At 37.1% G+C, this 27,645-nt stretch overlaps 1 protein-coding gene across 3 annotated transcripts in view; it reads left to right on the top strand.

The window, feature by feature from the left end:
* The window catches only part of Mapk8 (mitogen-activated protein kinase 8), a 68,025-nt gene that overhangs the window by 29,469 nt on the left and 10,911 nt on the right, over nucleotides 1-27,645 (top strand). For all 3 annotated transcript variants that reach the window (XM_028789089.1, XM_028789086.1, XM_028789087.1), the window contains exons 2-7: nucleotides 9,411-9,588; nucleotides 11,668-11,797; nucleotides 17,010-17,068; nucleotides 17,170-17,308; nucleotides 23,678-23,843; nucleotides 26,410-26,481. In XM_028789089.1, the coding sequence (XP_028644922.1) occupies nucleotides 9,467-9,588; nucleotides 11,668-11,797; nucleotides 17,010-17,068; nucleotides 17,170-17,308; nucleotides 23,678-23,843; nucleotides 26,410-26,481 (688 nt within the window). In that variant the 5' untranslated portion in view covers nucleotides 9,411-9,466. The remainder of the gene's footprint in view (nucleotides 1-9,410; nucleotides 9,589-11,667; nucleotides 11,798-17,009; nucleotides 17,069-17,169; nucleotides 17,309-23,677; nucleotides 23,844-26,409; nucleotides 26,482-27,645) is intronic.

The raw sequence follows: 27,645 nt of genomic DNA on the forward strand, positions 1-27,645 counted from the left end.
TCTCTCTCTCTCTCTCTCTCTCTCTCTCTCTCTCTCTCTCTCTCTCTTTCTTCATTTATTTATTTATTTATTTATTTATTTTTATTTTTTAAAATGTTAATCAACGGCTTTATAAGTTCGGTAATGCTCAATAAAAAGATAACCATACAATCAATCAGAAGTGTTACCCAATACCCAACCTAGATATACCAACTATCTTTGACTGGCAGAGACAGTCTCCATGTCTCCCCCACCCCTTGTCTCCTAGCTCCTCCTCTCCTTGCTCCTCCTCTTCTTCTCCTTACTTCTCCCACCTTTGCTCCTCTTACATATCACCCTGTTAAGATAAAACTTCTCTCTCAAAATACAATTAGAGCATAACTATACCAATTTGTATCAGTAAGGTACAAGGAAGACCTAATACCCAGTCCATCATTTTGTTGACTAACCAGAACCTCTGTCATCTCTCCCAGCTAAAAGACTTAGTTCTGAACCTGGCTTTTTTTCTTGGCTTTAGAATGAATGTCAGCTGAAAACCATCCTCTCAAGTTTTTTCTCTCAAAGTACTTACCCAATTTATAGAGACCGCTGAACATCTGGACAGTCGTATACTACAAAATGTTGGAGCATTTTGTAGTAAAGAAGAGGAGGAGCAAGGAGAGGAGGAGCTAGGAGACGGGGGGGGGTGGGGGGAGACATGGAGACTGTCTCTGCCAGTCAAAGATAGTTGGTATATCTAGGTTGGGTATTGGGTAACACTTCTGATCTTCAGCCTTCTGGCCCAGGATCATCTGACAGACCTAGTGATGCAGAATTATTAAGGGCTGATTACTCTGTCTTGGCAGATATAATCAGTCGACTATTCCACAAATGTGTCCTTTTCAGGACAGTAATTTGTCTGTAGATGAAAAGAGGCAATTCTTGCCTAGTGGCTGTCTCACTACAACTGGAGTGACTCCAAAGGCGCTCAGTTTCTTCTTAGAATCCAAGACAGGAAGCTGTCAGGAGCAGACAGGTCTCTAATCAAAATGAACCTTAATGCAGAAACGTTTGTAACATCAATTCTGTGGACTTCTGATGTTTTGAAAATCAACTATCCATGTAAGGCAATCTGGACTATTGTCTGTTAACTCCTCTCAGCTGTTTCTAAATAAAATATAGAAAACACCCTAACAATAAACTCAGAGCCATGAATTTCCTATAGGCCCTTAACTCACAGGCTAACAATCTCAAATCAGTTTTTTAAAAAAGTTAAAGAAGGACTGGGCCTAAGCCTAATATTCCTAAATGTGTTATATAGGCACAATGCCTATGAGAGTAACAATATTAATCTCACTTCTATATCAATAAAACCTTATTACAAGAGAACACAACCAAACAGGTGAAAGAATTGAACAAATCCATCCAGGACATAAAAATGGAAGTAGAAACAATAAAGAAATCACAAAGGGAGACTACCCTGGAGATAGAAAACCTAAGAAAAAATCAGGTGTCATAGATGCAAGTATCACCAGCAGAATACAAGAGATAGAAGAGAGAATCTATCAATCTACCAATGAAAACCTTAAATTTGAAATCAAAGTAAATTTTGTACCATTTAAGAAATTATAACTTCAGCTTAATAACGATTATACAAATTTCTACCAATACATTATGGCTATGCAATAAATCCTAGCTATTCCTCCCTGCCAACAAAACCACTACTTTTCCCTAAAAAGACAGCCCAATGTTAACCACCTCAATCTCCAAGCCCAGGAAATAAGGGCGCCAACTCTTCATTAACTTCTTCAAGCTGATTACAGGCGTTGAGATACTAGAAGAGGGGTGGGAAAAGAGTAAATTGATAAGCCTCTGACATCTGTGTCTTCACTGCATTCAGCTGAGATTCCAGGACATCAGAGGTTTGAGCAGGTCTGCTCAGCTTGATTAATGAGTGGATACACCAAGGCTGTGTATTCTGCAATATACAATTCTCAAAACAAATTTTAATATCAAGATATTTTTGGTTTGAATTCTGGAATTTAGTTTTCTGGTGGCCTGTCTCTATCATATCTAATCTATATTATTCTGGGAGTTTCTATGAAGGTGTGCTCCCACCATCCTCCCATTCCCGCCTCCCTGCTCTCAAATTCCCCAACACTAGGGAGTCCAAACTATCAGGCACCAAGGCCCTCCACTTCCACTGATGCCTGACAAGGCCACCCTCAACTACCTATACAGGTGAAGCCATGAATCCCTCCCGTTGTGTTCTCGGCCTGGAGTTTTTAGAATGGCTACTCCAGCTTGTTTCTTAGGACCATTTGCTTGAAAATTTGTTTTCCAGACTTTTACTCTAAGGTAGTGTCTGTCTTTGTCACTGAGGTGTGTTTCCTGTATGCAGCAAAATGCTGGGTCCTATTTATGTATCCAGTCTGTTAGCCTATGTCTTTTTATCGGGGAATTGAGTCCATTGGTCTTAAGAGACATTAAGGAACAGTGATTGTTGCTTCCTGTTATTTTTGTTATTAGAGGTGGAATTATCTTTGTGTGGCTATCTTCTTTTGGATTTGTTGGAAGAGGATTACTTTCTTGCTATGTCTAGGGTATAATTTCCCTCCTTGTATTGGAGTTTTCCCGCTAATATCCTTTGTAATGCCAGGTTTGTGGAAAGATATTGTGTAAATTTGGCTTTGTCATGGAATATCTTGGTTTCTCCATCTATGGTAATTGAGAGTTTTGCTGGGTATAGTAGCCTGGGCTGGCATTTGTGTTTTCTTAGGGTCTGTATGATATCAGTCCAGGATCTTCTGGCTTTTATAGTCTCTGGTGAGAAGTCTGGTGTAATTCTTATGGGTCTGCCTTTATATGTTACTTGGCCTTTTTCCCTTACTGCTTTTAATATTCTTTGTTTTGTGCATTTGGTGTTTTGATTATTATGTGACAGAAGGAATTTCTTTTCTGGTCTAGTCTGTTTGGTGTTCTGTAGGCTTTTTGTATGTTTTTTGGCTTCTCATTCTTTAGGTTAGGGAAGTTTTCTTCTATAATTTTGTTGAAAATATTTATTGGCCCTTTTAAGTTGGCAATCTTCACTCTCATCTATCACTTCTCTCCTTAGGTTTGGTCTTCTCATTGTGTCCTGGATTTCCTGGATGTTTTGTGTTAAGAACTTTTTGCATTTTGCATTTTCTTTGATAGCTGTGTCAATATTTTCTATGGTATCTTCTGCATTTGAGATTCTCTCTTCTATCTCTTGTATTCTGTTGGTGATGCTTGTGTCTATGACTCCTGATTTCTTTCCTAGGTTTTGTATCTCCAGGGTAGTCTCCCTTTGTGATTTCTTTGTTGTTTCTACTTCCATTTTTATGTCCTGGATGGATTTGTTCAATTCCTTCACCTGCTTGGTTGTGTTCTCTTGTAATCCTTTAAGGGATTTTTCTGTTTCCTCTTTAAGGGCTTCTACCTGTTTACCTGTGTTCTCCTGAATTTCTTTGAGAGTGTTATTTATGTCCTTCTTAAAGTCCTCTATTGTCATCATTAGAAGTGATTTTAAATCTGAATCTTGCTTTCCTGGTGATATGGGGAATTCAGGACTTTCTACTGTGGAAGAACTAGGTTCTAATGATGCCAAGTACCCTGGATTGCTGATGCTTTTATTCTTGCGCTTGCCTTTTGCCATCTGGATCACCTTAGCGCTACCTGTCCCGTCTCTTACTGGAGCCTGTCTTTCCTATTATCTTGGCTGTTTCAGAACTGTGTGGGGTGGGTGTTACTACTAGGGTTAGAGCTGGGGCCCAAGATCTGCTCAGTGCTTGGGCCCAGACCGGAAGAAACAGAGCTCTGGGCCAGAAGTGAATTCCTGGGTCCTAGTGGGTCCCAGTTACTCCCGGTTTGGGGCGGGTGTTGCTGTCTCCTTACCTAAGATGCTACCTGGGTTAGAGCTCCTGGGAGGCCTGCTTCCTCTGGGTTTTGTGAGATTGGGTGCAGAGCAGCGCCCAGGATCTGCTCAGTCGACACATTTCTTTCTTTCCTCAGTTTTCTTTTTAATCCCTACTGGGAGCAGACACATTTAATTACAGAAATTTATATGTCATGGACTCATTCTCTTCACACATAGTACTTTTAAAAATTCTAAATATAATTATACTGCTGGCAAGATAGACTGTTGGTAATTATATGTGGAATTAACTAATACAAACATTTTTTATAAAATACATTGGAGACATATCATTTGCTATTCTTTTTTTAAAAATTTATTTATTTTATGTATATGAGCACACTGTAGCTGTCTTCAGACACAGGAGAAGAGGGCATCAGATCCCATTACAGATGGTTGTGAGCAACCATGTGGTTGCTGGGAATTGAACTCAGGACCTCTGGAAGAACAGTCAGTGCTCTTAACCACTGAGCCATCTCTCCAGCCCTCATTTGCTATTCTTAATTTGTAGTTTTAAGAAGTGTCTCTAGTGGTGGCTGAATGTGATCAACATTTTATTATAAGCCCTGAGAATCTCAGTAAAATACTTGGCAAAAGTTACTATTAGAAAATGTCAGGCATTTGAGCCTGTCCCCAGCAATCATTTTATATGGTTCATTTTTGGATATATGAAGATTCAAGCCAAATTAATGCAAAGGTGCTTTTAAAACTAGGAATTCTCAGGGTTAGTGTCATCAATTTTTGACCCCAAACAGGGTCCTTGGAATGTAGGACTGGCAGTAACAAAGCCTTGTGTCTAGTTGAGACACAAAGGAGACTTTCCTTATTAGCTAAACATAGGAGTAAGAGGGAGAGACATGAAGGTCAATTTCAGTGCCTATTGTGGTCAGAAGGTTATATTTACAGTATAGAAATAAATGAGAGGTTTCTAGTACCAGGCATGATTTTCTTCTTGTTGAGTGAGTCTTAACATTAATTAGAGAACTATTGGTTATAGTAAAATGCAGAGTTGTAGACCATAGTCCCAGCTGTTCCTAATCTACAGCACAACTCCTGCACCTAAAGGCTCAGCAATCATTCATTGCAAAAGAGGGACTGTAAAGATTGTAAGAGAACAGGAAGTTTGCTGTGAGATTTTGCTGCCTAGAAATGTCAGAGAAGCTACATCCCCGAAATTTCAACATGACTGCCTAAAGAAGGATGACACCAGTGGACATACCAGTGTGGAAGAGGGAAAGTCTCAACTCTAGACAAAGAACAACAGGCCACTAAGGAGCAGAAGTCTTTCCCAGGGAAGAGCACAAGTAACACTTTACAGATTGAGCAGGTTATATTTATATATTGAGGAGTGTGCATGTGCGTGTGTGTGTGTGTGTACATACATATACTCATGCTTATAATTTAAGAGAAAGACACCATGAATTTGAATGAGAACAAGTTGGGTACATGAGAGAGTTTGGGGTGGAGGGAGGAGTCTAATGATGTAATTATAACCTCAAAAACATAAATGTGAAAAGTAAGAGGGCAGGGGCAACCTAATCAATTCATCTCTTTCTTGGAATTGGGCAGAGATCCAAAAATTTGGGTATCTTTTTATGATAATTTGGATTATCAGCTTGATAAAATTTAGAATCACTATGGAAACAAACCTCCGAATATGTCTGTGAGGGATTTTTTTAGATCTTTATTAGATTGACTGAGATGTGAAGACCCACCCAAAATTTAGAAGTCAGGCAGTAACATTGGCCAGGGTCCTTGACTTCGTAAAAAGGAAAAAGCAAGCTGAGATTGATCATTCATCATTCCCCGTCAAAATGAATTCAAACTATGAGCCAAAATAAGCACTCCTTTCCTTAAAAAGAAAATGTTTGTTCAGGTATTTTGTCCCAGCAGTATATCAAGTATCTAAAACACTCCTCTCTTGATTCTTTGTGGCAGTTGTCACAGTAGTTATCCTCTGTTCTGATGCTGGTAGTTCTTGGATTTAAAATGAAGATTATAATGAACTTAGAGGTTGTCTGGACATCTTAGGTCCATCTAGTTTGGCTAGCCCACCTGAAGAGTATCTTCTGGCCCACATGGAACATTCTTTACCCAAAGATACAGAAGATAAGGGCAAGGTTGGAATTTATGAGGTTATATAGACAGTTTAAAAGTGGAGCAGGGTTAGACTGAGAGTCAGAGGATGGTCACTAACAGCATTTGAGTAGCATCCCTAGGCCTCTGGTGATCCCTAGCACTATAAAAGGAAAATAAAAACCATAGGTAAAGCCAGGGAATTGCTTCCTATACCAAAATACATACCACTGGTATTGAAATTTATGGGTATAAAGTATATATACATATATATTCAAGATATTGAGTGCCTTGGAAAATGGCATCTTACAAATTAGGTCACCTGTTTTTACTCAGTTGAATGTCATTGACAAAATTGGCATTCTGTTAAACAACTAATGTTGAGCAGCCTAGAGAGCCACCTTCCTAATAGTTTAAGATATTTATATTTTGAATGAAGTGTAATTTTAGAAGCTTAGATATCAGCTAACTGAAGTATGGTGGTAGTATACCTATATTGTGTTCTGTTGTTTAAAGTACACGTTTTACTGGTATTGTTTAAATATTAGGCTCTCCACTGAAGACAGCCACTTTCTTCCAATTGAGTTCCTCTCCTGACTTTTGAAGGGGGAAGCTCCCCCCCTTTAGTGCCCTGTCAACTGCCTCTGTATGATGTAGTGTCACTTTTAATACTCTTCCACCTCAGGGCCCAACTATATACCTATTCCTGTTTTAAAAACAAACACAAAAATCAATAAAAAACAAAAACTCATTCTGAAGGGGAACCTCTCTCAACTTCTTTCCTTGATAACCCACCTCTCTTTAACAGGAATCTCTTACCTATCTTAACTTGAACTTCCGCTTGTCTGTTAGAATAGGGAAACGGAGAAGAGAAGAAAGGAAGATGATATTAATATATTGATATTAGAAATTGAGTCCATGCAAGGCATAGAGATAGTAAAAATGTCCTCTTCAGATATGTTGAGGGCTTAAACTAGCTGCCAAAAGCCAAGCCACCAGTAAAGCCCAGAGTATTAACACAGCACCCAGCCTAGGTATCTACAATCGTGTATCTCTTGGCTTCTAGAGTCTTGACCCATAAATACCTCAGTTGTCTAAGCTTGGAGCTATGGACTCCTAAGTCTGTCAGCTTAGCCATAAGCTCTTCGCACTCAAGCACACAGGTCTGAGGGCTGCTTATCAGCCACTCTTGTTTCTGAGGAGAGCCAAAGGGGCTGATTGTGAGCTTTTTGTGAGGTGTACAGTAGCTTCTCTAGTTTTCCTCTTCCATTTCTTGTTCTTTCTTCTGCAGGCTAATACCAGTGTTTTGCTTCCCACCTTTCAGGCCTTCCATCTGACCTCACCATAGATTGTAACCTGGCCCCAGGCTGCCCATAATATTTATTAATTATTTGCATTAGAAATTGTCATTTGGGGGGCTGGAAAGGTGGCTCAGCAGGTAAGAGCATTGGCTGTTATTCCAGAGGACCCAGATTCAATTCCCAGCACCCCCATGGCAGCTCACAACTGTTTGTAATTACAGCTTTAGAAGATCCAACACTCTCACACAGACACACATGCAGGAAAAACACCAATTCACATAAAAATAAATCATTTCCAAAAAAGAAATTGTCAGTTGGGTGTCAGTTTATTGTTATTATCATTGCCTTAACACACCCCCAGCCTCTCCCCCAGCAACACACACACTCCAGAAATTCTCTGGATTCCATTGGATTGGTGATTTGTTGGGTTAATGAATGGTGTTTAAAGTTGTCTTGCATGCATTTTGTTTATCTTGTTTGTTTTAAATGGAGTCTCTGTGTTACTTGAGTTACTTTTAAATTCCTGGGCTTAAATAGTCCTCACTATATCAGCTTCCAGAGTGCCAATATTATAGGTCCAACCTACACACCTACTGCTTGGATTCTGAAATAGAAAACTTACATAATAAAGGAGAGATTTGTTCAATACTTAAATGAGGAGTTGGGGAGCCTTGACTTTTAATCTGATAGGCGAAAAAGAATTTTGGTCAAAACTGAGATGGATTGTTTGATGCTCTAAACACATTAGAAGAGTATTTGTGTACTAATGTATGAAGCTGCCACCTCCTCCTTGATCAGTGTGTGAAACCCCGTCTCCCTTCTTGACCTTATATAGGTGTTGTAGTTAGTATTTAAAATAGCCTCAGGCTCAGGCTGACTATCTAAGCTACAGGGGCTCTGCCTAGCCCAGCTGCCATGTTTCTTGGCCTGAGGCCATGTGCGCCCTGCAGCTAGAACCGACCCAACAGAAACACCAGCCCTGCCACCCACTAGATGCCAGCGTGAGAGATGGCTCTGCCAATCTTCCACACTGTCTCCGCAAGGCTGGGCATTGCCCAGACCATTCCACCATCCATGCGGACCCAGTAAGAGAATGAAACTCTAATTCTTATAGATTAATCAAAGGCTTTATATATTTGATAATGATTAATAACAAGATGCCCGTACAAAGAGAGTTGTATCCCAATTAGCTAACCTAATTATAAGTTTATAAATTGTTCCCCACGAGTGCTCTCCATACCTGTATGGTTCTCCATCCTCCTACATCTCTGCCCTCTCTAGCTCCTCCTCTTTCTTTTTTCTCTTCCTCTCCCAACTCCTCCTCTTCCTCTCCTTACTCCTCCCACTTTAGCTCCTCCTACACATAGGTTTCCTGTCCTGTTTCTATCCTTTCTGCCATTGTAGTGTACCAGGATATCACCTTTGGGTGTTAGAGATTTATTATAATAAAAGAACCTCGGCTGTTATACAGGTGTATTGTGTGCTTATAGTTTACTGTCTGCCTTTCCATTTTTAAAATAATAATAATGATTTCTGGAACATTTTTGATTTGCTTACTTTTGTCCTTTTGTGCCTATGTGTGGGGTGGGCGTACATATGTCAGAGGTCAGAAATCAACCCCAGATATTCCTCAAGAGTCAGCCACTCTGTATTTTTTGACTGTGTTTTGAGTTGCTGGGATGTGGGGCTTGCTAATGGTCAGTGATAGCCAAGGATCCTCCTATGCCCACTTCCCACACACTGGGACTGAACATGGTGCTCCCCTAAACCTAGGTTTTTATATGAGTCCTGGACCTCATACTTATGTTACAAGGTCTTTACTGACTAGCTTATCTCACCAGCCTCTCTTGTTATTTTTTTAATAAGGTAATTATGCATTTACACCAGTGATATAAAGATTAGCGAAACAGTTCATCATAATAAAAATGTTTTTAAAGAACCAGTATTTACTTACATGTAACATGTACTGACCAAAGCTCTGTGGTGGTTTTGTTTCTTGTGATGCACTCTTCTTAATGGGGATGACCATCAAAAAGTAACTGTTAAGTCTGTGTTACTTAATAGAATAGAGTAAGGACTTGGATATTAATACTACCCATACAAAATCATTTTCTTAAGTCATGTTTTCTTTTATTTTGCAGCCTTGGTGAATATTTGGATGAAGCCATTGGACTAATTAGACTAATTGCTTGCCATCATGAGCAGAAGCAAACGTGACAACAATTTTTATAGTGTAGAGATTGGAGATTCTACATTCACAGTCCTAAAACGATACCAGAATTTAAAGCCTATAGGTTCAGGAGCTCAAGGAATAGTGTGGTAAGTTGTTATTTCAAAGTATGACAAGCAGTCCTGACCTCCTCTCTTTGTAATATAGATCCTTTGGTAAGTAATCAACTTCTCTCCTCCCCCCCCCAAAAAAAAAATTCAGAGCTATGAAAGCTATAATGTGTTAATTTTCCTTGGGGATTACTGGTCTTTATTGTTACTATTACTATTATTCCTAAGATGTAACTATTAACCAGCACTGCTCTCTTGATACATAAATAGTGACTAAATACTTACTTGGTCAAAGTTCTATAGAGACATATCCTGATAACAGGAAAGAGAAAGTATCAGGCTTGTTCAGACCATGGGTGCATCATTTCCCATAGCTGATTAGTGAGATGTCTCATGGAATCTCCATTTTCACTCTGATGAAACGGGAATTTCAGAAATCTCACCACTTTACCCTGGGGAGTAAAGTTAGCTAGTACGTCTATGTTTCAAAATTCATGTATCTTTAAAGTTGATTTATAAATTAACTTCTACAAAAGGTTCAGATTTTATAGATGAGCTTAATTCTTTATAAATTGAAGTAGAAAATATACCTTGGGATAGTTCTGCTATCGCAGAATCACTAAGCTAGCATTATAATCTAGTGTTTGGAGAAATGCTAAGCCATGCCAAAGCATAATTATATCTTTATTACTTCTTAAACAATTTTATTTAAAATCTGTTAAAAAGAAATCGGGAGTGCTTATGATTCAGTATATTCAGAATCTATAAGATTCTAGAACAGCTCTTGCATATGTCCACAAATACATGTACACAGAGCTATTCTTTAAAAAATTATTTCTAGTAGCAAAAGGTGAAACAGCATCAAGTCTAGCAGCAGGAAAATAAAAAATTATGATATAGTCAAACAGCAAAATACTGTATAACATTTAAAATGAACTAGAGCTGTATAAGCCAGCCAAGCATTATAAGAAGTAAGTGCTGAGTATTAACATGGCCTACAAAATGGTGCACTTGTTGTACCGTTCCTCTGTATTGTGAAATGACTATATATAGAAAAGAGAAATGCTTACCTCTGAGAATACAAGAGAAAGAAGTTCTTACCTATAATATGTCTCTTTTTTTAGATATCAGAACAATTGTGGTAAAATATTAAAATCTAATAGAATTATGTAATGGAAACACTGGCTTTTATTCCTTTCTAATGCCCTCACATCTAGTATTCATATTTATTAATACCTTGAGTTTTTAGTTCTTCCTCCAAAACAAAAGGATTTGTGATTTTCAGTGTTTCGTATACATATTATCAGCGTAGTTTCCTTTCTGTACTCATTGTCTTGTGTCCTACTTAAAACCCTGTAATATTCTTTAATAAATATCTTATAATTAATTCTCTCTCTCTGTCTCTCTGTCTCTCTGTCTCTCTCTCTCTCTGTGTGTGTGTGTGTGTGTGTTTTGCCTACATGTATGTCTGTGTGCTGCTTGTGTGCCTAGTGCTTGTGGAGCCCAGAGGAGGGCACTGGATCCCTTGGAACTGGAGTTATATATATGGTTGTGAACTGTTATGTGGATGCTGGGAATTAAAACTGGGTCCATTTAAAAAGCAGCTAGTGTTCTTAGCCATCTCTTCAGCCCCAGAATTCTTCAGTAAATATTTTAAGTAGAAGTCATGATTTACATAGCCTGTCTTTCTTGATAGATGTGCAAGGTGAAGAAGTCATTTAGACCTTAGACTAATACTAATAATTTGTGCAGCAAGGCATGGGTAAAGAAAGGAAGGCTTAACAGTGTTAAACCTTGCTGCCTGAGTTCACTCTCCAGGATCCATCTGGTGGAAAGAGAGAACCAATTCACAAAAGTTATCTTCTGTCTTCTACATGACACCTCATCCATACATACACATACATGCACATAGGAAAAAAATACATTTTTTTAAATGTAATTTTTTTAAAATAAAAGACAAAAAGAATTTGTGTCCTAGTGCCCACATATGCTTAGTGGATCTTGGGTGACAGTCTAGTTAGAAAAAGTAAAGAGTCTACTTGATGGGTTTGTAAATTTGGTTTTAGAGATTTGTGTTTAACGTTTATTATTATTATTTTTTTTATTTTCTTATTACAGTGCAGCTTATGATGCCATTCTTGAAAGAAATGTTGCCATCAAGAAGCTCAGCCGGCCATTTCAGAATCAGACCCATGCTAAGCGAGCCTACCGAGAACTAGTTCTTATGAAGTGTGTTAATCACAAAAATGTAAGTGGATAGTTCATGCTTCTGAAGTATAGATGAAATCAAGATTTATTCGTGAATACATGCCTGTCAAGGCTTTTTAAAAATATTAGGGGTTTTAAATTGCTTCTTTAGATTGAAACATTATTTAAAATCTAAAGTGATCCTCCCACCTCCACACACACACACCTCTGCCCCCATTATTAAGTAGTAGGAAAAGAAAAAAAATGACTTCTGAAATTTAGATTGGATAATTTCCTAGCATTTAATTTGTAGGAGTCTTAAGGAGATAGTATTTGAAAAGTATTTTATTCAGAATTGAGCTTATCTTACATCTTTTTGTAAGACATAAAAGTGACATTTCAAAAAGTATACAGAGATGAAATCATGCCCATTTTATTTGGACATTGGGATTTAATGGGACACAAAATGCAAACTACTTCTCTGCACCTGATCCTGATTCTGACTTCTTTTCAGTTGTATTAGTACTTACTTTTACTCAGATAACCACTGATAATAATAGTTGAAGAAAAGCTTTGGAAATATTTACAGAGAACTAGGGAAACATTTCTAACCTGAAGATAAAATTTTCATTCATTTTGAAAATAAACAGTGTTGTAAGTTTGCATTAAATATACTGATATGTTTGGAATTATTTTTATTTTTTTATTTTTTTAATGTGAGTTAACTGATCGCACCAGAAGAGGACATTAGATCCCATTACAGATGGTTGTGAGCCATCATGTGGTTGCTGGGAATTGAACTCAGGACCTCTGGAAGAGCAATCAATGGTCTTAATCACTGAGCCATTCTCCAGCCCCTTAGGAATATCTTAACATACTAGTTATTCCAAAGGGGAAGGACATAAACTAGGAGAGAATTGCGTAGAGGACAGTTTTATGAAGCACTAAACTGAGAGTGCTAGCCAGAGACATTGTCCAAAAGAGTTTATAAAATGTAATGAGCTCCATACTTCTGGCTTAGAGAGTACAGCTCATCACATTTTGAGGGCTAGCCACTTTTAGAACCTTTTGTGTATTAGAGTTACAGATTCATCACTATTGGGAAATATATAGATGTTAAGGATTAGGCTTATTATTTGGGAAGTTTATAATGTTGATGGTAGTGAAATATGCTGAATTAAATACCACAAAGCAATAATAATTTAGCTGTCAGATGGTAGAGGGCATACAGTAAATGCTGAGATCTCAAGAGGCAGGTTTTTGTGAGCTTCAACACACTGGAAAGGTTTAATGGGGCCAGAGGAATAGAAGAAACTGGCTCTTAATGTTTTTTGAAAAAAAGGGGGCCAACAGAGGATGAGTGTTCATTATCAAGGAAGAAATGGTGGTCTTTCTTGTTGCAGGTGGGGCCAGACATGGTACTTGTCAGAGTTCTGCTTGTGTTCCCTATTTCTGTTAGAGCTGCTCATACCCCTTCTGGTCTGGACGTAGGATTTTTTTTAGAGCTGTGGAAGTGTTGTCTCAGTTTTTCTTTGTTCAATTCAAATGCTCCCTCCTCCACTCTGGGTAGCATCAAAAGATTTTCCACTTGCTAAATGGAGAATGTGGAAACCACGTACATATGCTTAGCCGTCTAAAGTGGTCCAGACTGGATACTCAGCATACTTCGTTTACTGAATGAATATTTTAAAAATTAATATGATGAAAATCACAAATGGCAGCTCCACTCTGCCACCCCTGGTGTATAATGGGTATTTGGTAATGTTTTATCTTTTTAGAGCTTTGTTGTTCTGGACAGGTGATCTTGAAATGATGCTTCTCTGCCTTTTTCAAGGTTTTTGTAATTTTTAGTTTCTTTTTACCAGGTCACTCTGATGAAACACTTTGCATACAAATGCTGTATGTCTGATGGATTCCTCTAATAGCTGTTGAGGCTTGTTTCTTTATTTCACATAGTAAACCACTTGACTCAGTGTCTAACAAGTAATTGTCAATTGTCAGAGGCCTGATAGCAAGTCACATTGTGTCCTTTTGGTTTGAGAAAATTTAGTATAGTACTTTTTGTTGTTCACCTTCAGATATTAAAGGTGAAGTGTGTCTATTCTTACAGAGTTTTAAGCAACTCCCCACTCCCCCACCCTGCCACACGCATACACGCACTCTGGCATGATATCTTCATTCAACTTTACCTTTACTGATTTCACTTGCCAGAATGGCTAAGATTGTCTTCATAATAGCCACAACTGTTAAGCATATTGCAGACATTGTCATGTTTAACTATCAAAATGACTCAGCTTCCCCTAATTATTCTTCCTGTTTATATGCATGTTATTAGAGGCATTTTACCTTTTGAAATCTTTATATTCTAGATCTAGTTGTATTATCCTCTGTTGCTATTATTCTTTGTTGCTGTTTTGTCCTTAGAGGAAAATAGTGTTTTTAGTAAGTTTTTACTTGGCTGTGGTAATTATTAGTTCTTTGATATGTAATCATAACCCACCTACTAACCATTCCTTGACTTTTGCTTGACTGTCGATTCTAAGATAATTTCTTGATTTTTTAAATTATAAAATATGACAGCTGTGTTTTTATTTGCCTTATAAAAGCTCAGTAAGATATGATTCAAATACTGTTCAGTTCATCAACTTAAGTTATAGTTGGATATGTTCACTAATATATGTACTGAGAAGAAGCCCTGCGTCATTTTGCTGTCCTCCCTACTTCTTACACCCGACAGCTCTCTGCGTCCATTAACCCTACTTTCATTTCCGTATGTCTTTAACCTTTAATATCTCTTCTACTATTGGTTTCCCAAAGATTAATAATAATACTTTTACTACTTGTCTAGGTCCATATATACACACACACTTTATCTGGTTGAGAGACTCAAATTTATTTACAGTAGTCCCTCTATCTTAAATAATTCATTTTACCCTTTCTGACTTAATGTTTTTCTGAGTATTTACTGACAGATGCCTTCTATAAACAGCGCTTAATGCATTCTGTCCTCGTGAAGATGTCTAGAGAAACAATCCCTTTCCTAAATTACTGGAAGATATTAGTGCATTGTTGCATACTGGCCTAGGAAAGCAGATCAGCTAGTTCTTTCTAACCAGGACTGTCTGTGGTCTGGGATAAACTTGTTATGAAAATGAGATTCTGTTACAGTGTGCTGAATGTAGAAACGACATGAACAGTAACTGAGGGCCAAGGATGTTGGACTGTACAAAGGAGATCCATCTTTAGATAAGTAAGCTCAGTAAATAAATGACAAACATAGGAAATAATACATTGAGTTTTTTGTTTTTTTTTAAATGTTTGAAACTAATTGGTATGGCCAAAATGGCAAGTTTTAATATTTAGCAAAAGGAGGGATGAGTTAGTGCTTCACTGTGGGGGGAACTTCAGGGGGACTGCTAGGGAGGTTTACTGGCTTTAAATTTTGAGAGTGATAAGTAATAGAATCATGTCTGTCTTTATAATACTATTTAATACTCCCATATTATAGGTAGTAAAATGCTATCTGAATTTGCTGAAAACTATTGTTAGAGACTCTGCTTGTACTAGTCTGTTCAGGCTACTACCACAAAATACAGTAGACTGTGAATTAAAAAACAAAAGAATTATTTCTTCAAATTCTAGAGGCTAGGAAGTCCTGGATAAGGTCCTGGCTGATTTGGTTCCTGTTGATTATTCTCTTCCCAACTTGCAAACAAACAGTTCTTGCTTTGTCTTCCCATGGGACATGCTTACAAGACCACTAATCTTACCATTAGGAGGGCCTTGGCCTTATGACCTAGTTAACTCTAAAGTCCCCAGTTCTAGATGCTATCTCATTAGAGTCTCTGCCTTCAGCATGAATTTGCAGGGCAGATACAGATGATGAGCCTGTCACTCTAGTATTAAAAGTAATTCTGTGACAGTCCAGATGTGATTTTTAGAATCGTTGGCCTGTATGTACACAGAAGGAATGGGAAAACAAGGTTGACATACTGACTGATGATTGAATGAACAATGTTCTTTGAAATAGTATATGGTATTAATACTGGAAAAGGAGTCAGAAATCACACTGAGCCTTCTATTATAAAAGAGAAGGTGCTCAGAAGCACCCTCTGAGTCCATAGTTTAGTGCATATTTGGGAATGATGTGCAGATAAATTCTTGAAGAAAAAGACAAATAATTTGTAAGAAAAATATAGACATAAAAAGAAAATCTTAAAGAGAGCAGTGAAACATACAGTGTTCTCATAGATGAAATAGTGTATTTGACTGGAAATAAAGAAAATGACCAAAATGAAGCTGGAGCCCTGGTTCAGCAGTTCAGAGTATTTGCTGTTCTTGCAGAGGTCCTGAGTTTGATTCCTAACACCCACACAGTAGCTTGCAACTGTTCTTTGTAATCTAGCACCATTTCTTGTCTCTACAACACCAAAGATACACAGTGCACATATATATATTCAGACAAAGCACTCATACATACAAAATAGAAACAAACCTTCAAAACAAAAAGAAAATGGCACAGTAAAGTGTTATGAAAACCAAGAGGAAGGAAACGACTGGGATTCCATAGAGTTGTATAAGAAATAGTAGAAAGTACTTAATATTTGCTGACAAGTTATGTCGGTACTTATAATAAAATAAGAGCTTGATAGAGTGTTCATAAATAGTGTTAGGTGAAGCCCTTCGGTTGACTTACTGTTTTCTAAGATTTTGGGGGCAATTTCATAGCAAACCTTAGGGAAAGATAGAAGCTTGCACATATCCCCTGCCTCAGCACCCTCAAAACCAGTAGCCACCACTTGGGTTGTACATTTGTCATAACTGAGAAACCTGCATTAATGTATTACCCAATGCCCATTGTTTATATTAGATTACATACATTCTATTCACTTTTGTTTCCAGTGTTAGGAAATGTACCTAGAGTCTCTATGTGCCTAATAAACATGACCACTGAAATGTGCTCTCAGCCCTGAGGTTCACTTGGTTTATTAAAAAAACCTATGAGTTTGAACAAGAGTGGTATTTTTCTGTATTTCCACCTTTATACTACTCATTTTTATTTGTTCAAAAGATCTTCTGAACCTCTTGATCATTTTTTTATCTGTTCTTCCTAGCAATGAAATTTTAATAAATAAGTTTACTTGTGCTTTGAGTATAAAGCTGGAATGATTTTAAATTGATAGTGAATTATTTTAACATATGTATTTTCAGTTCCCAAAATGAAGTATTAGGAAGTTGTTTCTAATGTTTCTATTTCTTTGCTTTTGCCACAGATAATTGGCCTTTTGAATGTTTTCACACCACAGAAATCCCTAGAAGAATTTCAAGATGTGTAAGTGTGGTAATTAAATGCTGTTAATACAAAGTTTTGCTAGTACCTATCTATAGATTGTTGCTATACACTTTAGCTGTCATCTTTTTCTACCCATGAAGTTACATAGTCATGGAGCTCATGGATGCAAATCTTTGCCAAGTGATTCAGATGGAGTTAGATCATGAAAGAATGTCCTACCTTCTCTATCAAATGCTGTGTGGAATCAAGCACCTTCACTCTGCTGGAATTATTCATCGGGTTAGTAGAAAAATATCACCATGTTCTTTCCTAAGGATTTTTTTTTTTAAATTTTGTGTAAATATTTGCTTGCATGTATTTAAGTGCACGACATGCATGCAGTGTCTGCAGAGGCCAGAAGAGGGCATCAGATCCACTGAAACAGGAGCTATAGACAATTGTGAGCAGCTGTGTGGATTTTGGGACCCAAACCTCAGTCCTCTGCAAGAGCAGCTAGTGCTCTGAACTGTTGAGCCATCTCTGCACCCCACCATGATCTTTTCAATCATTGAAGTGAAATTCACGAAACAAATTACGATCTGAAGTATTGAGTAGCATTTAGTCCATGCAGTGTTGTACAATCACCACTTGAGTCGTATTCTAAAACTTGCACCACCCTTTCTCTAGAGAAAACTACATCCCTTAAATTATCACTCTTCATTTTGTCTCTCTCCTCAGAGCCTGGTAATTCAGGACTATGGATTTACCTGTTCTAGATATCTCATATAAATATAATAATATAATACATGGCCTTTTGTGTCAGGCTCCTTTGACTTAGTGTAATGTTTTTGTGGTGTCTGTGCTGTATCAATATATCAGTATTTCCTTTTATGAATGAATAATACTCTTTATGTCATATTCTACAGATAATTTTTATATTACTACCTTTCAGTTAAATACTGGTTTGCTATGAAAATTAATGTACAAGAGTTTATTTGATCTTTGTTCTTTAGTTTTTCTGGGTAGGATTGAATAATCATGTGGTATTCAGTTTTTGAGGAACCATCAAACTGGTTTTCAAATTTTACATTCCCAGAATCCATATATAATGGTCTAGTTTTTCTGCAGCATTGCCAGTATTTAGTACCTGACCTATTCATTTTAGTCATGACAATGCCTATGGAGTGGTATTTTGTTAGGGTTTTGATAAACATTTTCTAATGACTAATAATGGTTGTCTTAATTACTTTTCTATTGCTATGACAAAACACCATGACCAAGGCAACTTATAGAAGAGAGAGTTTACTGGGGGCTTACAGTTTCAAAGGGAGAGTCCAGAATTGTCATGGTGGGGAGCATAGCAACAGGCAGACAGGCAAGCATAGCACTAGAGCAATAGCCAAGAGCTTTATCTGCCAACAGCAACACAGAGAAAGCTAACTTGAATGATGTGAGCTTTTGAAACCTCAAAGTTCACCTCCAGTTACACACCTTCTAACCCTTTTAACAGTTTTTACCAACTGGAAACACAGTATTCAAGCATATGAACGTATGGGGGCCATTCTTGTTCATACTACCACAGTGGTCAAGGATCTCTTCATTTGTTGGTTGGCCATTTCAATGTTATTGAGAAAACATGTATTTTTAAGCCCTTGTTTCTAAATCAGTTGTTTTCCTCTTTGTCATATTTATACATTTGTGTGTGTGTGTGTGTGTATTTTTTTCATATTCCAGTTCTGTATATACAAAACCATTACCAGACATAATTTACAAATTTATAGATTGTTTTCACTTTGCTAATGATATCTTATTTATTATGTAAATGATTTTGATTTTATGAAATATCAAGTATTTGTTATTTCTTGTGTCTTCCATAAGAATCTACTGCCAAATTGAGATCATAAAAATTCAACATTACCTCTTTTTGTAAGTTTTTGGTCCGTTTTGATTTTATGTTTTGTATATGGTCTAATGCAAAAACCTGTCTTCATTTTCCCATGTTTAGAAATCCAGTTGTCCAAGCTCTCAGACAATTGTATTGGTACCCTTTCAGAATCCAGGTTGTCAGAAATAATGTTTTTATTTCTGGACTGCCAGTTCCATATAATTAGACTTTATGTCTGTCCCTATATTAGAATCACATTTTTATAAATTTTTTTATTTTTAAGTGTGTGTGTGTGTGTGTGTGTGTGTGTGTGTGTGTTTGTTTGTTTGTTTGTGTGTGATGCTATGTGGGTATGGGGCTCATGGAGTCTGGAGGTAATAGGATCCCCTGGAGCTGGATTTACAGGATTTAATGAGCTGTCATTTGGATGGTAAAGGGCAAACCTAGGACATCTGCAAGACTTTAACTGCTAAGCTATCTCTCCAGTTATACCAGTTACGTATGTAACTCTGTACTGCTTTGAAATGGGACGCTGTGAATCCTGTGTCCTTTCTTAGAAGTTTTAAAACCACTTTAAGCGTATAGGAATTTGGAGACTAGCTTTTCCATGTCTGCAGGGAAAAAAAAAAGCCAATGGACTTTGGACAATGGTTTCATTAAATCTAAAGAATGAGTTGGTTGGTGGTAATCACTTCCTATGCAACTCTAGCTTGTTTGTCTTGAGGGCTTTGTAAGCATAAGATCTTTCCATTTCCTAAGTTGTGTTAGTCTGTACTACTCTAAATTGGGCCGCTGAAACAGCAGGAGTTATTTCTCAGTTCTCGGTGTCCAAAACTTTTGGTGAGGTCCATAAGCACTCTCTGTAGCTTCATATGGTTTTTCCTTTGTCATAGAGTATGTCACTATGTTCTTTCTGACCTCCACTTATGTGCTCATAAACACTGTTTTTTGTTTTGTTTTGTTTTCTTTTGTTTTGTTTTTGTTTTTGTTTTTGAGATCAAGTCATCTGCATCTTAGCTTTACTTCCGTTCAGTTTGGGCACTTTTCCCATCCCCCAGCTGCCCTAGCTAGAACTTACAGTAAAATGTTGGAGAACAATAGTGAAAACAGTGATCTTTGTCTTGCTTGTCGTAATAAGGGAAAGCTTTCCATCTTTCACCATTGTATTAGTCTGTTTGCCATTCTTGCAACAAATATCTAAAGCAAGGCACAGGCAGGCTTGAGGGCCCCAGAACTACCCTGAGTTTAGACTGTCTGGTTACAAATCGCCAATTCTACCATGTTCCTGACTGAATGGTTAAGAGTCAGAACCAGCCAAAGAAAGAGGCTTTAGGGTAGTCTGGCTCCAACATAAGAGTTTTTAGTTGTTTTGTTGGGTACAGAGTATGACAGTACAGTGTCACTAGCAAGGGAAGCTCACTCAGACTCATCCAGGTATTTTATTTGGTCATAATAGCATACCACTTTTCTTAGTTGGCAGGAATCATTCTCTGATTCATGCTAATACATTGAATCTGCATTTCCTCCAAGAGTTGGAACTGTTGCAAGCCAAAAGCCCTTATTATAAATTATGTTGTTAGGCTATCATAGTCAAAACCTCCACATTAACAGGACAATTCTGTCAAGCAGGGTATTCCAGGTGTTGACATCACCTGTAGTTTAGTGCAAAGGCCAGACCTCTTTCTATAGATTAATTCTTCTCCATTTATCTTCTATTCCTTATTTACTTTTTCTTTGTCATTAAAGAGGATTGAACTTAGCCAGAGGTTTTATGCACCGTTTTAAATTACCGTGTATGTTGCTTTCCTTAACTATGTTGTGCTGCACTGATAGATTTTTTTTTTTTATTTTGGGGACCTCTTTATTTCTGGGATAGATCCCGTTTGGACGTGGTATAATCTTTCCAGTATACTACTGGAACTGATTTGCTAGTATTTCTGTTGAAGTTTTTTACCCCTGGATTCATTAATGATTTAGTTTGTAGTTTTCTTGTGAAGATGGCTTTAATCATACTTTGGTATCAGGATTTTACTAGTCTCAGTGAAAGTTAAGATGTATTCTTTCCTTTCTTGTTACTTAACTGCTTTTGCTCATTTTAGAAGGTGTTAGGGAAAATAAAGTATGGCTGAAGAAATGTTCTTAATGCAATAAAGTCAAGCTTGCAGTAGATATACTGAGAAGTCTGTTAGTGTGGTGACCTGTATCTTAGGCTGGACAGTGTGTAAAACTAGCATGGAGCTATACGTGTAAGAAGCTTATTAGAGAGTTTCACTAAGATCAGTATCTATAACAAAGTGAAAATGGACAAAGTGAGAAATTATGTTGATTACATTTATTTCAAAAGCCTCAGCTGGTGGCTCCCATTTAACCTCTGCACTGAAAACAGGTCCTTCGTGGAGGAGTTTCCTGAAGGCCACCAGCAGCCATCCCTCTTGGGCAAGAATAATTATCTCTGAGCCAAGGATTTGAACAGACAACACAGAGCCTATTGAAGCCACTCTTTGGATCACTCTTCCTATTGTTTTAGGGTACTAATTTCTGGCTGTTCCTGTCAGATATTTTCTTGCTGTCTTTTTCTGAAGCAGCTACCAAAAGTTTTGACATAACTGTAGCTGTCAGTTTTGCATTTAGTCCCCATAGCACCTCCAGTTCACCTTAACTCTGCCATTCTGTGATTACTCACTTGGTTTAAGAAGCAATCTAAACTTGTATTCCTTCCAGGCACTGCAGTTAGATGTCCCTGTAGGCACTTAGAAACCCTTGCTGAGAGGGACTTCCCTCTAACTAGTTCCCACTGAGGTGGCTGAAGATAGCTGTATGGTAATACACCTGCTCACATGCTGGCCTGGAAGGGACACACATCACCCCTACTCAGTACATCAGCAGAGCTAGCCATAAAGACTTGCCTAGTTATAGAAGAGTAGGAAAATGTGAGGAGGGCAAACTCATGAATGTTGGTGTGTACCAGGCCTGCCATAGCCTGTGGTTTTCTGACATATTGTGGGTTTCTTGTTCCACACCTTCTTAATGCAGATACACATTAGTGTCTGTATGTATCAGATTCAGATGTTAATCCTTTGGGTCCAGAAACATAGGAACTGGCTCTGTCTTCACTCCCTTCAAGTTTCTTCTAGAATAGTCAGGTGGGGCCAAAACAGTCTCATTGGAAAACTGAAAAATACAGATGTTGATTTATTAGTTGCACTTCAAATTATGCTGGATGGACATTGTAAGTGTTCCTTTCTCAGGAGGTAGGAGTGCTTTAGGAGCTGCATCTGATTTCTGTACAGTGCAACCTGCCCACTGTTGTCCACAGTACCTGGCTGCTCCCTATGAAGTCTTCCTTTCCTCTTACCCCCCTTAAATAGATCTCAAGTGAGTATTGAAGGCTGTGTACTGAAGGGCTGCTCAGCTTTCTTGACCTGCTTCCTACCCCTGAAAGACAGGAGTACAAGTGTGTTCTATTGTTGACATTTTGGACAGAGTTTCTTTCTTGCTGTCCTGTCCATATAAGTTGCTTAGTAGCTTTTGTGACAACAGACTTGAGTTCTGTTTTTCTTGGTTCAGTTTATTATATCAGTAACCTTTGTAGCTTTTGATTGTATGTTTTTTTAAAGCATATTTGTTATCTGACACTCTATGTATTCTTAGACTTATTTGAGGCTCCCTTGAGTCTACCTTTAAGCTTCCAGGCTTCCAAGATGTCCATGACATGAAACAGCACAGTGCTTACTCAGGGTATGCAGTGTTGGCCTGTGTAACATTACTCCAGACCTCGGGTCAGGTTCAGGGTTACTTCCAGGGACATACTTTTCCCATGGTATGAGGTAGAAGAATAGAAACTTTACTAACTCGAGCATGTTCAGAATTTTTCAGAGCTGGTGAGTATCACGTTATTTTAGAGTTCTATTAACTGAAACAGATCCTAAGGACAGGCATGTAAAAGGATGATGTGTGGTCCGGGGATAAGCTAAACCATCTGTTGCCTTTTTCTGGATTCTAGCAGCATTTAACTTGTCCAAAATGATGACACTGTTAACTTTCATTTCTACTTTTAAAGTAGCCAGTTATTTCTGATGCAGATAGTAGCCACTAGCAGACAAAGTTTTGCTTTCTAACCTCTTATAGAAGCAAGGGTCAAGGAACATTATATAAAGAACATATTCTGAATGTTTTTTTGTTTGTAGACATGGCCTCTGTTACAGTTACTGACCAGACTCAGCCCTTCTGTCACAAAAGCAACTGTAAATAACATGGGGTGAAAATGACTGTGGTTAAGTTTGCATAAAACTTCCTTTGCAAAAGCAATCAATTGAAGTCCTTTGCAGATGACATAAAATACTTTGCCTCTGCATAATTTGGATCTCTTTCCATTTTGATAACTGCTGTCAATGCTGTTCAGTCACCAAACTCACGGTCCTGTGTTCTTGCACAAAGTTTCTCTGTGTAATAGTGGTGGCTATTCTGGAACCTGCTTTGTAGACCAGGCTGCTTCAACTTCACAGAGATAGATAGAATAAATAAAAAATAGGAAAGAAAATTTCAATACATTTTTATTTTTAAGTAAATAAGCATTAATGATGTCTGTATTGGGTTTGTTTATGTAAATGAAATGATCTTAAATCTAACTTGTGGGGTTTCCCTATTGTAAGGAACCTCTGCAGTGGTACTTCAGTGAAAACAGTGAACAGTTAACAAATTGTTTGACAGATTATGTAACTCAGTTGAGCAGTACAATTCTTTGTATCTATCTGAGCAATCATTTTAATGTTTATTTCTTGAAGGACTTAAAGCCTAGTAATATAGTAGTCAAATCAGACTGCACTTTGAAGATTCTTGATTTTGGACTGGCGAGGACTGCAGGAACAAGTTTTATGATGACACCTTACGTGGTGACTCGCTACTACAGAGCACCAGAGGTCATTCTCGGCATGGGCTACAAGGAGAACGGTCAGCATACACTTTCGCTTTGAAATATTCTTCTGATTTTGTTTATCAGTTAGTTTTTACATACTTGAATTGAAATGCATGCAGTTAAGCATACATTACTATTTCAAATGTCTATCCAGGATTTGAACATTTTGCCATGAATGTTTTGGGAAAGCATGGGGATCTTAAATGTTAATACCTAGGTGAAGAATTGTAAAGCTAGGATTTATGCCCTCTGCCTGTGTATTTCAACATGAGTATATACTTCTTAATAATTTAATCTTAATAGTAATTTTAGTGTATATTAGTCATATTTGCTCTCATCTCCAGCACCTTTAGTCAGTGTTAACAGTAGCACTCACAAGCTGGGTGTAGTGGCGCACACCTTTAGTCCCAGCACTCAAGAGGCAGAGGCATGCAATCTCTGTGAGTTTGAGGACAGCCTGGTCTACAAAACAGATTCCAGGACAGCCAGGGCTGTTATACAGAAACCCTGTCTCAGAAAACAAAACAATACAAAACAAACAGAAAATAGTAGCACTCACTATAAACTCGGAGAGCTACATTTTCCAATTCTAGAAAGCTAATGGATAACTCAACTTCTTATGGGAAGCACTAGTGTTTGATTAGAACATGTGTCCCACCTTAAGGAGATTGCATATAGTGTTATATGTGGATACATTGAATTAAACCATAACTTTTTAAGAGTGGCATGTTTCTAGGATGGAAATTGGAACAGTGGTTCACTTTAAATCAGGAAACTATTAAGTCAATCTAGATGGTTCTTTAATACATGCATACATACATGTATACATACATAAATACACGCATATGATACCATTAAAATTCGGGAAATTGCTTAATTTCCTTTCCTTTTCTGAGCTAATTTAAAACAAATACTTTAAATATCAACTATCAGTTTTTAAAGTAAACATGCTTTTCTGTTTCTTAGTCTCAACATAAGGTTTATAAGTTTTGTTTTGAGAATTGATAGGCATATTGCTATTGCTTTTATTGTGAAACTTTTATCACAGAAATTGTACCACATGTTGATGTCCTGTAAATATGATCTTGACATAGCTCCTTACCAGAAATTAGAAAAGCTGTCATAAGAATTGACATGCCACATGTAGATTATCTCATTGCTTTTGGGGGTGACATATACATGTCCTCCTTTCAGACACACATACACACTCACGGTGGGGGACAGGGGACAGGGAGGAAGAGAGGTGAGATTTTCTGTTTGGTTTTATTGCAGAGTATTTCAGAATAATTTGGAAAGTTTGGAGGTAATCTAATTTTAAACTGCCTGATAGCAAACTAGACTCCTTGTAGCAGGTTTTATAATATGGAGGTCTGCTAGGAGACTACATCCAGATCTGTAGATACTTTGGCACTTTGATACTGCATTCCACCAAAACTAACTTTTAAACCCAAAGTTTAAAAAAAAAAAAAAACTTAAAAAAGAGATAATGAAAAACATTTGTTTACCAAGGTTTCTTGGTAGATATGCTGTTCTTTTTCTGCCCATTTGTTCCTTTATGGATAGAGGTGGATATAAATGTAAAATGGTGTTACCAAGAGAATAAGTTATTTTAGTTCAGAATAAACAAAGTCTTAAATAAGCCTGGAAAACCCAGTTTGGAATTTTCTGGAAAAAAAAAGGTTAATATTTTATTAAAACACAGATATCTTTCTGTTTTAATATGCTAAATTATTTCTGCTCATGCTTTTTAATTTAACTTAAAGAGAGAGTAAAGTGCACAGTTAAACCTCAAAATAGTGCATATTTTAAAATTTTATGGCCTGATATGCATTTTAAATCTTATTTGTAAATTTTGTTTGGTTCTACTTTGTATATTACATGTAAAATCTCAGTTATAAAATGTTTTTAAATTTATGCAATATCTGTGCATAGCTCTCACTTTAAAATTAGACATGTAATTAAAATGTCATACTTCATATTTTTTTTGTGAATCAAAGCTTTTTGAAAAGTATTTTGTGCTTTAAATTATTCCATTATTTGAAATTAAAACCACCTTTTTCTTTTTGTGATGTTCTGCAGTTTTTTAGATGATACAGTCATATTATGCTTCTTTGATTTTAACAATCTTTTGCTTTGCTTTTTCTTCTTTTGTGCTGCAAACATATAGTGGATTTATGGTCTGTGGGGTGCATAATGGGAGAAATGGTTTGCCACAAAATCCTCTTTCCAGGAAGGGACTGTATCCTTGCGCTGCTGCAGCAGATTAATTAGCTAGGTGATGAACTTCCTTCTGTTTGCTAATGACAAGAAATATATGTTACATTTGTACAGTACAGGTTTTTAAAATAGATGCAAAGTTTGTGGCTGTTACAGTTCAAAAAATGGTTAAGCTAAGAAGCTAAGTGTTAGTAGGCTGCATTTGGCAGCAGGACATACAGTCTCTGCTGGTCATCAGCACATTCACTGTCATTCATTTTTATTTTATATTGCTTTTTATAATTTTTAAGTGTATATGGTGTGTGTGTGTTTTTAGTGTTTATATATTTTTCTTTTTATTTTAACCAAAATCTTTATGTTAATGTCATTGCATTTTGTTTTCAGTTGACATTTGGTCAGTTGGGTGCATCATGGGAGAAATGATCAAAGGTGGTGTTTTGTTCCCAGGTACAGATCGTATCCTTATCTTTGGCCTAAAATGTAGTTTCTAAAGGTCAAAATGTATGGTACTGTGTCAGCCTGGTCAAGTAGAATGTATTTTGTCTCTTCCTGATACAAAGCATTGTTAAATTACTCTTGCAGAGTACCACCTCTTACCTGACATAGACTTTCTTCTCCTCATTTATTATTTTATATGTTAATTTGAAAAGGGCTCAAGTGTGGTTAATTCACAGGTCCTTGCTTGCTTAGAGTTGATTAACAAAAAAGTTATGGCTTTCACTAAAGTTTCTAACACTTGAGTAAGTCTTTAACTATTCTGAAGGTGCCATGAATTTTGGAATTATCTGTTGCTACTGTTCGTTTTTTTTGTTTGTTTGTTTTTGTTTTGTTTTGTTCTGGATTTTTTGGGGCAGGGTTTGATTTGGTTCCTCATGTCTTTCTGTTACTGTTCTGTATGTTATGTCTTGTTGTCTCATTACATTAACATAGCATGCTGAGAATGTCGGCAAGAAGTTTTCCTGTGATAGCAATTAGGTTAGATTCATGCTTTTAGATCATCAGTTTTTAATATTTAACAGTGATGTGTCGATCAGTGAGTAACACAGAATTGTTTTAGGTGGAATGAGAATATTCACCACGTTACAGTAAGAACGTGTGGGACATTAGTCTTCGGAGGTTTGGAGTATAAAGACTAGAAGGAACAAGACCAGAAAAATCCCAGTCTACAGCATACTGAGATACTGGTATCATTTTCATTCATTTCAGAGCTTTACAAACGTTATTAACATAGGCATACCTGAGGATGGCAAAAGAAAATGCTACTATTATCAAAGTTATCTTTTTGTCACAGCTGGGTGTTTTCTGTTAGTGTAAAGAACTCAAAAAAGCAGACCAGAGCAGAAATATTTCTTATTCTCTAGGAAATGCATTTACATTTTTTAAGAGCTGGGAGAAAGGCAGATTTTTAAATGTTAAATTTTTCTGCAGTTTGCATTTCGGTTTTATATATAGTAATGATAGTTTTTAGTTATTTTTATTTTCAGTTTGCTTGTTTATGCCTCCATTTTATGGTAAAATTAGTATTTAGATACACCTGCACAAACAATAAATAAGATTAACAAAGCTTATTTATTGATCATTTTTATCCACTTATAATCATTGCTTTTTGTAAGGTGGCTT

The sequence above is a fragment of the Grammomys surdaster genome, unplaced genomic scaffold (assembly GCF_004785775.1).
Source record: "Grammomys surdaster isolate TR1022 unplaced genomic scaffold, NIH_TR_1.0 125789, whole genome shotgun sequence".
In the NCBI taxonomy this organism is placed as follows: Eukaryota; Metazoa; Chordata; class Mammalia; order Rodentia; family Muridae; genus Grammomys; species Grammomys surdaster.